Source organism: Carya illinoinensis, chromosome 8, assembly GCF_018687715.1.
Source record: "Carya illinoinensis cultivar Pawnee chromosome 8, C.illinoinensisPawnee_v1, whole genome shotgun sequence".
In the NCBI taxonomy this organism is placed as follows: Eukaryota; Viridiplantae; Streptophyta; class Magnoliopsida; order Fagales; family Juglandaceae; genus Carya; species Carya illinoinensis.
Window position 1 is genome coordinate 574,057 of NC_056759.1, and position 16,588 is coordinate 590,644.

General features: G+C 31.1%; 2 protein-coding genes and 1 long non-coding RNA gene across 3 annotated transcripts; 2 read left to right on the forward strand and 1 right to left on the reverse strand.

The window, feature by feature from the left end:
- The first annotated feature begins 4,284 nt into the window (after positions 1 to 4,284).
- On the forward strand, positions 4,285 to 5,065 carry LOC122318145 (protein GLUTAMINE DUMPER 2-like). The gene has a single exon (XM_043135325.1). It carries the CDS (start codon positions 4,423 to 4,425, stop codon positions 4,900 to 4,902), a length of 480 nt encoding a protein of 159 aa, XP_042991259.1. The 5' UTR covers positions 4,285 to 4,422; the 3' UTR covers positions 4,903 to 5,065.
- Positions 5,066 to 8,372: 3,307 nt separating this feature from the next.
- LOC122274286 lies at positions 8,373 to 9,004 on the forward strand. The gene is made up of 2 exons (XR_006228270.1): positions 8,373 to 8,475; positions 8,787 to 9,004. It is a non-coding gene; the product is annotated as an uncharacterized LOC122274286 (long non-coding RNA).
- Positions 9,005 to 9,911: 907 nt separating this feature from the next.
- On the reverse strand, positions 9,912 to 10,593 carry LOC122319147. The gene is made up of 2 exons (XM_043137084.1): positions 10,293 to 10,593; positions 9,912 to 10,176 (listed from the first exon to the last, which is right to left on the reverse strand). Exons 1-2 carry the CDS (start codon positions 10,503 to 10,505, stop codon positions 10,117 to 10,119), a joined length of 273 nt encoding a protein of 90 aa, XP_042993018.1. The 5' UTR covers positions 10,506 to 10,593; the 3' UTR covers positions 9,912 to 10,116.
- Between the last annotated feature and the right edge of the window lie 5,995 nt (positions 10,594 to 16,588).

A 16,588-nucleotide genomic window follows, 5' to 3' on the forward strand; every position in this document is an offset into this window, starting at 1 on the left:
AGTAAGATAAAAGAATGATGAAAATATAATTTATAGGATTTTTCTATCAATTTAGAAGCATAAATAAATGGAACCTGGCTTGGCTCGTGGATCTACCTACCAAATTATAATGGAAGGGGCATGGAGTGGGAACAGGTGCCTCTCTCGCTCTCTCTGTCTCTCTTCTTTCTTGATACAGATTCTATCCATATATGCGTCTCTTTTTGTCAACTAAGATTAGTTAGAATGCTGACCTTTAAATTAAAATTAGAGAATTGAAGTGTGGTCATATATATCAACAACCACCGTTAGTGTCAAAATAAATATATATATCAATATATATAACATCGTAAATATGATTATGATGCATTAATATTAGATACGATATTCTTCTCCATCTGATCTTATTTTAGCTAACCTAGGCTACCTAGCTAGCTAGGGCTGCAGGCAGATCGAGTTGATTAATTTGTAACTAAAGAGAGATATTTAATGACTATTGACTACCAATATCATAACTTTGTGACTAAAATTAAAATTAAAAAAGAAATTGAGTTTAAGTACCAATTAGCTCAATCGGATTATGTACTAAGTCAGACACAAATTATGGTTGTGAGATCGATGGAGATCGATCAGGTGCAACACATGACTGGACTATGCTATACATTAGCTATATATGCCGATATTAAGGGCAGAAGATCAAGAACAACACCTTAATCTGCAGAGTCCTCTCTCTCTCTCTCAAAAGGCATCCTTCATGTAATTCACAGATCGAGTGTTGGAGGGAACCCATGGACATGACGGGGAATCACGTTAATCCTGTCTAGCCTCTTTTTATATATAGATCCTTAATTAAAAATCTGATCCGGGACCATGTATAATATTATATATATATATATATATATATATGAACCGCTGCATCATCAGGAATCTAGCTAGATAGCAAGAGATTAAAGCAAGATCTTGCTCCGCGCGCTTGTATGAAAACCACATACTTCAAACGCTCCCAAAGAGAAAAAGATTCGAAGCTGTTCGGTAATCTTAGAAGAACAGCTATACAAGAAATTCAGATAACAGATTAACCAGCAAAAGTTTGTGCTACCGCAAAGGAATTGACTACACCCTGAAACGAGAACGTATAACAGAATATTGCAAAAGAATAGACATATATTGCAGATAAGGCTCTCTCTCTCTCTCTCTCTCTCTCTCTCTCTCTCTCTCTCTCTCATGATCCGGTCCCATGTTAATCAGACTGTAAAGTCACTAGCTTGCCATCAATGAGATTGCATGCCCTTTCATTTCTCATTTATTATATAGCATATATGTGTGGACATTATTCTTACTATTTCTATTCATCGCTAGATTCCTAACTATCAAATGGAATCGCCCTTAAACCTACATACCTGCATATTGGTGGAAAACATTAATGGAATATGGGGCCCATTAACACACGCTTGCCCAAATTGATCAGAGCGCGCATGCACACCTCTGATCCCCAAGGTTCGGACCCTGATCTCGGTTACGTAGTTGTAGGCGTGATAAACTCCCAATATAGAGATAAGAGGGGCCATGCAATGGCCAAATGCAGCAATGGGGCTGGCCTGCTGGCCAGGCAGAGAGGGTAGCAATTGCAAAGCATAAAGTACTGGGTGGTCGTGGTGGGTATTATTACTGGGGCACTATGTATCTATCTGCAGCAAAATGCCCTATTATTAATATGTTCGATCAATTTTTCTCCTACTTTCCTGTCCCCTCTCTAAAGAGTCAGGGAATTACAAAAAATAATAGAACATCGATCATAGGAAACGTTCATCATGATACTGATTATATTGTTTTAGTTTCGATATCGATGTCGTTTGAAATGGCCGGAAGATGAGGATATCATGTATCGCACTGTTGAAGATTGTATATTGAAAGCTAGCTTTGGGCCCAAGCTAGCCCTCCATCTTATACTGTACGTGTGAACTACTGGTGTCTACTATGGTGGGGGCCATAGGCCCATATATATATATATATATATAGTGATTGAACTGAAAATTTGATCAAAATATCTTATCCCAATATGCCTCCTAATTAAAAATATTTTTTTGAAAACTTAAAAAAACACAATGCAATGAAAAAGAAAAAATAAAAATAAAAACACCATGAAATCAAAATCGTAAAGCAAATGATGAAGATAGAGGAAAATAGTATTAGCTAGCTTTGTTGCCACTTTATGTTTGCTTAGTGCTTAATTTCACTGTACCAACATATCATCCATCGCATTGAAATTAAACTAGATCGAGCAGCAAACATTAATCTGACGCAATTAAGATATCATGTGTATATATATATATATATATGTATATATGTATGTATTTTTTTTCCTAAGGTAACATTAATATATAATTTATAGGGCACCATGGCCAAAGATATATATATATATATGTCATGACTCATGGATTCCACTCTTTCTAATTAGGACAGGTATTGGTGGGAATAATTCAATTATTCGATCCATTAACAACATGAGATATGATGATATCGCCAACAAAAATAATACCTGATGATCCCTTTATTTAAATCTGGAAAAGGAAGAACGTGGATTACTTTTTATAATTGCTTTAATTCTCTATGATCACAGCTTGCACTCTTTTTTCTCTAAAGATTAGTAGTAGTGCATGCGCTGCCACCATTTAATCAGTGCAATTTGCAAAGACATTAATATCCAGGCGGCCCCATGGCTCGACAACTCATTCATTTTTTTCATGCAGTACTTATGTATAGACCAAGCAACCTATTTATCTCCATTTAAATGAAGGTTGAATACCTATAAAGACAGACATCATATTTATGTAGTTAGGTGAACCATCATATTCATTCTTCTGGTGCAATATGCGCATGAGCTAGCAGCTGATCATGTATTTCATATATTATCACGAGGCACAGCAATTAATTCTATGCAGATAAATATTGATCAGCTACGAATTTTTTTCTGAATATATTATTATAGAAAATATTAGAAAATCATGAATCACATGAAATATATATAGCACAAGGGCTCCAAATGAAACAAAATTTCTGGAGATTTGATTTCGTTAATTACCAGATAGCTAGTCGATCAGAGGGACGTCGCTCTCAGGCCATCATACATCATTAATTGGTGCAATACATCTGAGCTCTACAGTCTCATGACCATCCAAAGGAGCACATAATCAAGTGCGCAGATAGCGGATACAAATTTTAAACGAATCGGGCGTCCTATGTACTCTCGAGTTTTGATCAGAACAACGTATATAAATATTCCAACATGTACAAAATATTTAGTTATTAAACTTTCAAAGTATCGCTTTTTTTTTAAATATATATATATATATATATATTATAATCTTAAGTTTCTTGAAGTAAATTTACTTTTCATAGGGACAACAATATGTAACATGACCCGTTAATACAACACGATGATAGTAGGTTTGAGTCAAAACGGATTGACCTGTTAAGACACAATTATTTAACAGGTTGATAACGAGTCAACCAGTTAAGAAAGTTGTCACAATTATACCATTATACCTAAAAGTAAAATTATTAGAATTTTAATTTTGATATTTTTATTGTTTGGATTGTAATTTTAGATTTGTTGTTAATTTTTTATCTTTTTTATAAATGTTGTGATTTTAATATTTATATAAAATTATGTTAAACATAATCAGGTCAAATTGGTTAATTTCGGATATGTTCAACTCATTTACATAAACAAATTGGGTCAGGTCATATTAACCTATTTCGTAGTATTTACTAACAGATCGTATCGTATCAACCCGTTATGTTAATAGATCATATTAGGGTTTGAAATTTTAACATGATTAGTTTAACGAATCGTATACGAATTTACTCGTATAATATAATATACATAAAATAACATAATACGAATACAATACGTTAACACGATTTGATACCGCTAACTTTTTGTACTCAAATTTGAAACATATTACTCTTGATTAAAAATGTGTGTAGGTGTGTGGATGAGTGTGTTGTGCACGAGCGTGTTGTGTGAGCGCGTGTTGTATGCGGTCTTTATTCTTGTGAGTTTTATATAATTATAGCCAAAGCATTTCTGGTCTGTATATAGAAATATAGATTAGATTAGAAGAATTCCATCTAATTCTCTCGTGGGCATGACTAGATATTTAAACTACATTGTTTTAATATTAATTGAATTAGAATTAGGATGGCCAAATCCGGCCGTGACCTCAACGAAAAGCAAAAGCACATAAATGCGCAGGTTGATCTGCCTCTAGCTATATATAAATACGAACCCTACCTCTTCCTTCTCAAGCTTGCATTCTATTGCCCCCACTTTCCTCTAACCACAAAGCTTCTTGATTAAGAGAGAGAGAGAGAGAGAGAGAGAGGAGAAATATCAGAAGCATTGCCAGCACAAGCGCAGCAACAAAAACTTCTCCATCAATGTCACCAGCACCATCTTTGTGGAACTCTCCTGTGCCGTACCTCTTCGGAGGTCTGGCGGCGATGCTGGGTCTGATAGCATTAGCTTTATTGATCTTGGCTTGCTCTTACTGGAGGCTCGCCGGGCAACTGGATGAGAGAGAAAGGCGCAGCGAGACGGACTTGGAGAGCGGCGGCGAAGGAAAAGATGCGAGTGATTCCGAGAGTAAGGTGCCAAAGGTTTACGAGGAAAAGATCTTGGTGATCATGGCTGGGGATGAGAAGCCCACGTTCTTGGCCACCCCTGTGTGCGCTAAAGCAGCGACTTGTGGGGATGGGAATGTCGAGAAGGGTGATCAGAAGAAGAAGGGAGACAAAGCAGATAACTTTGAGACAACGATAAAGGAAGTGGATGATCAAGATGAAGATACCAGGACAGAAGAAAATAAAGTGATCTCCAACTCCCAGGAGACCCCAGAAGCCCAAGGTCACAACCAGTGAGCTGCTTGGTTTCTTGTTGGCGTCCTCTCAGTGATTTATTGAGTATTTTGGTCCATTTTCAATTTATTTTCCTCTTCTTTCTGGGGTTTTGGATTTTGTTTCCAGGCATGTAAAAATTTTGCTGAGATGAAATAGAAGATGACATGGTTTCCATCTTTTCTTACTGCCCTGAGTGAGTTTTCTTCCCATTTACTTACAAATTATTACTTCTTTTTCTATGAGCGGTTGACAGAGTTCACCAACCAGCTGGTTTCTGTCTGTGACATGAATTGTTTGGACAAGAGAGAAAAATTTGTCCAACAATTTTCAGGAAGAAAATTTGGAAATTTCACAGAAAGTCGAGAAGGAATTCCATTAATAACTGTTTATTGCGAAAATCATTTAGGGCACCGCAGAATCAAGCAAAACAAGTGAACAAAAATGAAAAAGAAAAGCATAAGAAAAAGGTAATGCCAATAAGCAAGCAGGAAAGGGAACACTCCCTTATTTATTTTGAATATCACTGGCATAAACAACAAAAAAGCATTGTTTACGTACGATAATTTAATTATTTACATATGCTAAATCATTTCTATTGGAGATGGAGTCTGAAAACAAATGATACCAGAATACATACAGCAAAGTAATTATTCGGAAGAAGAGAAAAGTACTGGATACAAAGGTCATGGCGTCCAAATTAAATTTTCATTTTCATAAAAGTGGAGAAATAGGATCTGGACAATGGAGTTGTGTCAAAGAGATCAGAGACTTCATTCACTAGAAAAATAGATATTTTGATTGCTAATATTTTTTTCATTGTTATAAATTAATCATAATTTCTTGTAGTGAATAGAAACTTGGATCGGAAGATAACGCGTACAGCCGTACACATGCAATTAGGAATCGGGATGGGCTGTCCCTTGAAGCCTGAATAAGTTGCGGGCGGAGACGCGAAGCCGCGTCCCTCTCAGCTTTACTTGCAAGCATCTGACTCTGAACTGGCAATGAAAATTATTTTAATAACTTAACCCTCGGGTGTATGTAACTTAGCGTCTTTTATGGTAGAATCTTACCAATTTTCATGCAATTTATGTACATATAATTTTTTACATTAATTATTTTAAGAGAAATGATAGAGACACAAAAGAATCATATAAAGAAATTTCATAAATTGCATGTCCGTTAAATTTTTTTCTCCCCCTCCCGCTGTTGCAAACCAACGTCTTCATTTTATTATAAGGAAATTGAATTTTTATGACTAATTTATTATAATTAAAAGACTATTTATAATTAATTTTAACTAGAGATAATCATTTTGTTAAAATTAAATAGTCGCAAATAAGCAATTTTCTTATAGTATTTCCAACAAATAGCCAACGTCATTCGTCGGAGCCAGTCCTAACAAACCGCTAACGTCGTCTCACCACTCCCATTCCTCACCGGCAGGTATGCACAGTTTTTTTTCCCCACGGTTTCTCCCTTCCCCTCCCTTTCAATGATTTTTCTCTGCAATTCTTTTCAGTTTCGATCTCAACCGGCCACCAAACATAGAACAAGTTGCAAATTCGAACTAAAAAAAAAAAAAATTCCTGTTTTGTGAGATCCTTTTGTCTATAGTGATTACCTTCTTTTTTAAATGAGTGTTGTTTTTATAAAATAATTTTATAAAAAAAAATACTGTTGTAAAAATAGGATATACATGCATCATTTCTGGACCTCGGATTTTTTGCCTCAACTTCAATAATATATACACATCAAACTCATCAATCTGCCTCGACCATTCCTTGCCAAAACCCTGCATGGGTCACTTCTTTTATTTTTGAGAAATGATAGTATGTCAACTAATGTATATCGCTCCAAATGATTGTTCATCAATTTTTAAAAAAAAATTTTTAACTTAATAGTTAAAGAAGTAATTATTAGTGTATTAATATTTGTTCTATATTTCTTAAAATATTTTAAAATAAAAATATATATGAATAAAAAAATTGGGAAAAAATCAAAAACTGATTTAAGACTAGTTATAACTTGCAGCGGGCAGCTGCAAGCGGCATAGATACATAGTAGCACAACTCTTTATTTATTTATCATTATTATTACTATTACATCGTTGGTGTTGTTATTAATATTATTATGACTATGATTCAAAATTTTTCAAAAAAAAGTATCGGCCACCTAGATTTAGTTGTAAAATAAAAATAATGCTAGATTCAATCATAAATTTTATGAGCGGGTAGTGATAGGCTAAGAGCATTGGCAATGACTTATTTATCTTCATATTCATCTTCATATTTATATAATATCCTTTTAAATTGGTCTATATTGGATTATGTATCTTCAAAATTTTACATAACTATAAATAGTGTTTATTCAAGTTTGAAGAATCACAATTCACTTTTCAAACATTATTTTACTATTTTTTCTCTCTCCTACCTATTAAAATTAATTTTGTGAAATTTGTATTAATATGATTTTGATATATTAAGTTAATGATACAAAATGTTTGTTTAATATATATTAATATTTATTGATAAAAGTAGTCATTTTGATATATAAAATTGATAATATTTAAATATATGAAATTTGGAATTTTGAGCACATTGTGTTAATTGTAAAATATATAAAAATAATAATTTTAAGAAAAAAATAAAAAAATAATAATATTTTATTGTTATTTGGTTCAAAAATACATAATTCAATGTGGAAGTTTTTCTTTATATGCAAAATCAATTTTCAAAAGTTGTGATTTTGAAGATACATATAAAAAAACTAATGCTAGTGCTCTAACAACACATGCATTCCCAATTTATAGACAACTTTAAATATAATAATTTTTTTATTATATTTAAACACATGAAATCAAAAGTAAAAATTAAATTAAATTTAAAATAATATTATTTTATTACATAATTGTATACAAATTGTTAATTAGTATTAACTTTATGATTTTCCTTTATAAGCATCGTGTATTTTTTTTAAAAAGAATGAAATCTACCATAAAAAATTAAATTTTTAATAATAATACTAGTAAAAAATAATATTTATAGTTATAATATATTATATTTAGCATTGCTCTTCTCATATTCATTCAATTTTTTAAAATATAAGTGTGCATTATTAGCATACTTTGCTTGGCCCAACCCAATTAGTAAATGGGTCAGTTCTGTTGGAAAGCCGCGAAAACAAATTGGAAAATGGGTCAGGTGTGGTCAATGGTTAATTTCTCAAGTAGAGAGCAAATATGTTAAAAATCAAAACCAGTCACTCACACCTGAGTTAATTGATCAATAGCAACGTACACTCCCATTGCAATCTAAACAAATCTGATTATAGATAGTATAATAATAATAATAAGGCTTGCTTACTTATAGAATAATATCCCAAATGAGATTCGCCATTAAGAGCTTTTTTTCAAAAAAGGGAAGTACATCGTAATACCCTACCACTGAGTACTAAATAAATACCCATACAATCAAGGCTGAGAGTGTCACAAAGAAGACGAAAGCGTGCATTTTTTTTTTTTTCAACTGGTAAACATGAAGTTCTTTCCAGCTTTCCCCCTCCTTGTGGTGTTTCTCCTAGTTTTTTCAACTGGTAATTACTTCCTCTTTATAAACGAAGTTTTTCTTCATAATCAGTAGGTTTTAATAGTTTAGGCCTTCATATACATATGATCATTGACAATTCAATTCTTTGGGAAAACATGTATGTTTCTTTTTCAAAGCTTTCCATGTGCCTCCTTCATCGACTAACTTGTATTTTTATTTTTATCCTTTAGAGAGAAAGAGAGAGGCTCATCTAGCATATACTGCAGACGAAGCCTACGAATATTGCATTTGCTATATTTTGATTGAAACTTTAAATTCATGGGTGTATATGTTTTAGTTAATTTCCCTTTTAAACAGGTACCATCTTAGTGAAGGCGGAAGAATGCTCCAATGCCATCAGTATTGTGAATTGCACAAAGCTGGCATGCGTTGAAAGGTGTGTTTCCCAATATGGCAAAAGTATTAATGGCGGGTGCATTGATGATGATAACTGCTGCTGCTACGGTTCCAATATATGAAACCAAAACATACATCAAATTCTAGCTCATTCGAATAAATGAAAAGAGTTCTATAATGTTCGCGTGTTTCGTTATCTCTCGTTGTTCATATGAATCGGTTTTCTTTTTAGATCAAATAGAATTAAGAATGTAAAACCAAACCAAACCAAACCGAACGGTAGATTTAATTCGATTTATAAGTGATTTAGCATGGTACTGATTCTTAAGAACCAAAACAGCATAAATCAATGCGGCACCGATTTTCATATTTTGAAAACCCCTTTAAACTGAACCGGAATATATATTTATAATTTTTTATATTATATTATATATATTATATATTAAATTGTTAATTCATATAATATAAAATTCTAATATTATTATTCAAGTATATTAATTTTATAACATAAATTAATATAAAATGTGATATAACATAAAAATTAATCTTATAATTTTTAATATAACATTTCATATAACATCTAAATTTTAATCTTATAATATCAAATTAATATAATATAAAATTTTAATCTTAAAGATAAACATTAATATTAAGTTATTAATATAAACTTAGTTTAATATATACATATGATAAATACATTTTTGACATAATAAATTATAATACTTTTTTTTTATAAATATATTTTTACACATTTGATCATATATAAACTAAAATAAAAAGTCTAAAATTTATATAGACTATAATTAAATTCAATACTATTCTAGTACGTATTAATTATTAATAATATTCTTATGCTATAATATAAAAAGACTAATAATTTAATATATGTAAATATAATATTATTACTAACTGGAGAATGTTACAGCAACTACTTCCTTAAACTGCAAGAAGAAAAGAAGTCCTGTTAATTTCAAGTTTTCAGCAACCAAGACCGAAGAACCACTCGGATCAGTATCAGTTAGCTTGGCTTAAATCGTATGAGCGATCGATTGACACCTGATCAAAGTCTATATGCATACCAAGCAATTGAATAATTACACTGATTATGTAAATTCAACATTTGTTGTTGAGCGTGTATGTTTTCTTCAACAAAAAAAAAAAAAGGGGGCGTTGCCAACGAATTATACTAACCAAAAATCGTTGACATTATTTTTTGTATTTTTAGAGTAAACTACGAATTAGGGTTTTACCAACCTTCTTCGTCTTTTCTGCGTCAAAATTGAAGTGTTCCTTAGTGTGCCTTTCTCCTCTGAGGCTGTTTCTCGGAGGCTAGTCTGTAAATCCAGTATACCTGGAAGGAGAATAAAACGCATGGAGGGAAAATAACATATTCGCTTGGAACTAGATGAAGAAGGGAAAGGAAGGAAGTAAATAACAAAGAGATAAAGAAGGGGTTTCTGAGAGTACCAAAGCGAGGACGTGAGCTGCTATCAGGACAACGACCATGAGAGGCACTGCCTCGAGGAGCCATGGCCGCGACGACGATGAATGGTGTTGATTCGCCATTTTGAGAGAGAGAAACGGAGGGGATGCAAATTGCAGAGCCATGGAAGCGGGTTTCCCTTCGAAATACACGGAGACGGAATCACCGTTTATTAGAGAAGCAAGCAACATTAACATATTTGATGTGCAAAAGGGGGCGAGTATCGGGTCGGTAATGTTTACTTTCAGAGTAATTATCCGATTATTGGGAGTTTTGGATTGTGCTTGAAATTGAACTTCCCGTTTTATTATGAATGAGACTAATAATTTAATAATTACGAGATATGCCACTTTATTTTGTGCAAAAAGAAAAAATCCAAAATAAGAAAAATGATATAATTCATAAGAAAATAGGGGCTCACTAAAAAAGGAAGAAAAATATATAACAATTTAAAAGGAGACCCAGTTCAATTATGCTCTGTTGACATAATAATTGAAGAGAAGTAGTATTTTTCAAATAATAGAATCATACATATTTTATTTAAGTAATTAACTTATGAAATCATTAAGATGTACCACGTAAACTTGTATAAGTGAAAATAATAATAATAATAATAAAAAAAACATATAATTGCTCAAAGTTTATATGCATCAATTGGTTGGCTTTGTAGTTTTAAAATTATCGAAATTATCATTCACAATTAAGAAGATTACATAACGTGACTTGAACTCTTAAATTCCCTTGAGAAAGAAGGTTATGAATGATTAATGCAGCTTGTTACATGCGTTGCAACTTGCGCCTCCACTCATTCAATTAATGAATAAACTTGTGCAAATTATTCTCGGTGATCAGGTGGCTTTGCTAATGTACATGAAGATGATGATATGTCATTATTGCGTGCGCTGATGGAACAAGATATCCTACGCGGAGCGAGCTCCGGTTGCTGAAGAGGCTACCCTGACCCCAACCCACTTTCATATTGATATGGTAAAGTGAGACGTGTACGCTAAGGTTATAACCTGAAGACGTATATATGACAGTCCAGATTTTTGGTTTCGCAATCGGGCTTCGCTAGCGTTTTCACTATTTTTAATTTGAGTGGCTCTACTACAGCCACAGTGGGGCTACAGTACTTTTTTTAAAAAAATATTTTTAAAAAATTCACAATATTACTAAAAAGATATTTTCTTAATTATTAATTTTTTTTTTTTTTTTAAAAACACCATAAAAATACCTCATTTGAAGTAGCAGCATTTCTCTTTTAATTTTGTACGATTTTTGCGGAAGTGATAAAACTATACAGATTTCAATAAATTATTTATATATAAAAAAAAAAAAAAGACGACGACAACAACAACCTTGATTATGGTGATCAAATTAAGAAGCTTTATTTTCCTGCCAATGCATTATCGATATACCACGACGATCAACGTCAGAACTGATTAAATAACATTTATCATTCTCATTATATATCATACAGACTGCATTATTAACATATTATTAACATATTAACAAGTTTGATTGATACGAAAAATATGTAACCACCCGATTCAATAATTTTAAGGTCGGAATATTGATACTTTTTATTAGACTTAAATTATATTTAATGAATCATATTAGATAAGCTCATTTATTACTGAACGAGTTATTGAGATTGATTAGAAGTTCTAATTAAACTCATTAACTAGTTTAAATTTTATTTATTATTGAACGAGTTAGATTTTTTTTAGAATTTAATGATCAATCATTATAAATATATTTTAATTTAAAATCATCATTGATTAAAGTCTCTTACATAATCTCAGTCACTGTCAATCCTATATTGAATGAACTATTAGATCACGTTTTTAAATTCAAACTCTCTTCTTAAATGATCACGATTGAGCGTTTAGATGATTAGTGTCACAATAAATATTAGCTAAGTCCAACTTAAACTCGTTGGAACTTTCTCTCAAATATCTCTATAAATATATCCATTCCGTATGTTATTTAGAGGGAGGGAAAAATCATAAACCTCTATAAGTACAGTGACCGAATCCAAAATAATAAGTGACTTGATTATAAATTAGGATTAGTATATGTTAGTTAGTTAGTTATATTATTATTGAAGCTAGTGTTTATGTACCACGTCTATCATGATATTTGCAAGCACGTCATTCATCACGTTTCATTCCGCATATTATAATTATATACGTATTATGTATCTCATGCATTCATGTTACATAAAACACGTAAGTTTTCATAAGATCAAGTCTAACATAAAGCTCTGAACAATTAATTAAATAGTCATTCAAATGTATGATACCAATCCAGTTTCAGGGTGAATGTGCAAGCCACAAACTCAAGTGTGTTCCATCATAGTTTGCAATAATACTATCAGTAGCTTCCATTGTGGCAGTGAGATGTGAGGCTGATGCACAACCTCGCACACATGATTAAGTGTGTAGGCTAGTCAGATCAGTTAAATAAATTAGTTAATTCAGATAAAGTAGTCATGCATACCATAAGCAACAGTTTGAGAAATCATGATTTTAAGTTCTCAACATTAAATATTTTATAAAAAATCTTATGTTAAGTATGTTTACGTTATGATGGATTTCTTATTGAGTTATCAACTCATTTTAGTTGTTTTATATTTTCAAACCACATTGGGTCAAAATATTTATGAACGTAAAGTTACAAGACGAGACTTTTTATAAGGAGGCATGACAGTGGCCTAACTAATGTACAAAGATTTTAAATTTATAATTTTTATGATACCAACTTTGAGAAATTTTAATAAATGTTTCTAGACACTCTAATTTGTTATCTCAATATTTTAATACAAAATTGTTACCTATATGACTAACACAAGAGGGGTTGAATTGAGTTGTATTCAAAAAAATAATAATTATAAATCAAATATACAATATAAAATATAAACAAAATACGAAACAATAATAAATATAAAGAGTAAGGGTAAGAGAGAAGCAAATTCAGTATGTTAACGAGACTCGGCCCCACTGCCTACGTCCTCACCTCGAGCTACCCCCTGAGAATCCCGAAATTCACTATTCAACCTCATTCAGGTGTAAATAGAAACCTATTATACTTTTGAAAAACATCGTTATAAAGGATCTGTGTAGAACACCCTCTACACTTATAATCACCTTACACATAGTGATTCAACTATTTATTGTGCAGAATACTTTCTACACGCATAAAAGTTATATACACTTTTTTACTGATACAAAAGCTAATATTGGGTAAGTTATCAGAAAATACTTCTCAATGAGTGAAATAAGAACAATACAGCACAAACTATATCTCTCTCAAAATGAACAAGAATTAAGGCTCAATACTTAGAGAATAAATAATGAAAACTTTGAATGAATGTTGTATGCTCTTAGTGTTGTGAATGTGAAACTCTCAAATGATCTATTTATAGGCATATGAGACTTCATATTTAAATTTAAAAAGATTCACATGTCAAAGACAATATTATTCACTTTTTTAAAAAATTTAAATAAAATATTCTTCTTTTTCAATTGTCAAATATAATATCATTCATTTTTCAAAAATTTCAAACCTAATATTTTACTTTTGGCATATGACAAAAGGAGCACACTTTATTTTTCAAAAAATTCAAACCTAACATTTTTATTTTTTGCATATGACAAAAGGAGCACACTTTGTTTTTCAAAATTTTCAAACAAAAACATCTACTTTTTGTATAAGTCAAAAAAAGCATCAATCATTTTTAAAAATATTCAAATAAAACATGCACATGTGAAAGATGACAATCAATCATCTTTAATATTTTCAAAATTCAAACCTTTAATCAAGGGATGCACATGTGAAAGATGACAATCAATCATCTTTCAAAATTTTCAAATTTAATTTTTAAAATATTCATACACATTTGGAAAACGTATTTTAATGCTTTATGATAAAATATTAATTTTAACTCTTAATCCTAATTTCAAAATTTTAAGAGATTTACAACATTACTATATGACTTTAATGTGAACTTATTCCCTTCTTGCTCATGCTTGTTTCCTTGATGTGCTTGACTTCATTGTATAAACAACTTGAGTTTAAGATTCATTTATTCTTTGAATTTATTTGTTATTATCAAAATTCATACGTAGATATATAATTACACAAAACTTAAAACTTTGAGTTCAACAAAAATGACTCTATTTATTATAAGAATTTTTATACTTGGCGCTTCCTTCAAAATAAAAGAAAATATTTATAAGCCAAGGTTAAGTAATAGTAATCCGACTTTCCCAAAAATTTATGAAAGTAATTTTATTCTTAAACATGAGGAGCAGAGTGTTACAAAATATGATACCGTTGTTTTAGGGCATTCACTTGGATTGTTTTGTATTTTTATTTAAGAAAAAATATGGAATTAATTAAAAAGTAAAACGCAGGAAGTGATAGTTGAGAAAGTAATTCATTCAGGGTAGAGCGTAAGAATTGAAAACGTTTTTTTCTCTTTCTATAAAAAATGCTCTATAGAGAAGGTCTACAAATCTTACATTCTCTGTCCAGAGGCTCCAACCACCCCCACCTTCCTCCTCTTGTTTGTATAGACCTAACATCGTTATGACATTATTCTACTATATTTTTTGTGGTCTTTCTTTTGTTTTGTGACTATAGCACAGAGAAGTGCCAATCTACTGCTTTCTGGCTGCCCACAACGGCCATGCATCGCACTACAAGATTCCCCAACCACCGATATTTTGAACTGCAAAAGCAAATCGCCGAAAGAGTAGCACGTGTGTCTTATCCGTGACCCAAACAATGCATGGATCTCATGCTACGCAACACTAGGTAGAGTATAGCTATCATCACCACGCATGGCATTTTTGGAATCAGAGGCCTCAAATCTCTTAGATTCGACCAATTTCCACTCTCCCAGTGGGCACATGGTTTTCACACCACTAGGTCGCTCACTGGTGTTTCAATGCTTCTTCTACTTGCTATCTTCCTATATTATCGCTCACCCTAACCAAGTATTATGGGTAAAAAGATAGTGAAAATCTTTTTCAATCAGCCCAAAACCAGTGCACATGCAACACATATCCATTCACTGTAGCTTTTGGTCATAGTATTTTAGTCAATTTATCATACTGTATTAAAACCTGTTTGGGCGACTTCCCCCTATGAGAAATGAGTGGGAGTCAAGTCATTGACCCTATACCTTTTTTTTTTTGGTGCTATATTATCTATTTTGGAATGAATGTTGGGGCTTCCCATCCTGTTATCTCTTGTATCCTGTAACGGTTTTATATATATATAATGGGTAATAATACTCTTATACATCTTTTACTACTAATATACTACTCAACTACTTTTTTGTCCTTTTTCACTTTGAATATGATTAAAAATTTCATAAAATGTCCTTATGACGTAAGTAGAAAAAGATAAATTCAATCAACTAATATAATCATGTAATTTAATTAAAAAATAAATTTAATTTTATAAAAATTGAAATTTTTTTGCTCTTTGAGTCCATTTTTATACAATTAGATTTATTTTAAATTAATGTACATAATTATATTAGTTGATTGAATTTATTTATTTTTAGATTATATCAAAAAGTCATATTCTGAAATTTTTAATGTAAATTCAAATAATAAAAGAAAAAAAAAATTAAACAGTAAAATTAAAAAAAAATATAAAGATATTATTACTCATAATGCTTGCTTAAAAGAAAAAAAAAAATCATTCAGTCTTCAATAATAGAGCTCTACCTAGACAGAATATACGACAAAATAAAGAAGCTGCAGCTAGGCCTAACAGCGGACCTAACAGCTTTAGGCCTCTTTAAAGGGGCCCCCGAAAGCTCAACTGCCTTGTTACGAAAATTCAAAATGCATTTTGTCTTTTGAAGACTTCTTCGGTCAGGATGGATTTTGAACCTTTTATCAAAAAATAAAATAAAATTAATTTTTGATTTCAAGCGTATGTCTTATCATTTTCCATTAACCCCAAAATCAAAATGGCTATATATATATATATATATATATATAAAAGGGATCAAATAACATAGGAGAGAAAAACCGACCTCCTCCATGATTACTCAAGATGAAAGCTATAAAAAAATATATGTCTCATTTCCCATAATTATTTAAGACTTCTAGTTTGTTTTCATAATACATTTCATTTTTTTTAATTATTATAATTTTTTAAAATTTTTATACAAAATAAAATAAATAATTTAATTTTTTAAAAATTTAAAATAATAATATTAAAAAATATGTTTTATTAATATTTTATTTAATTTTTA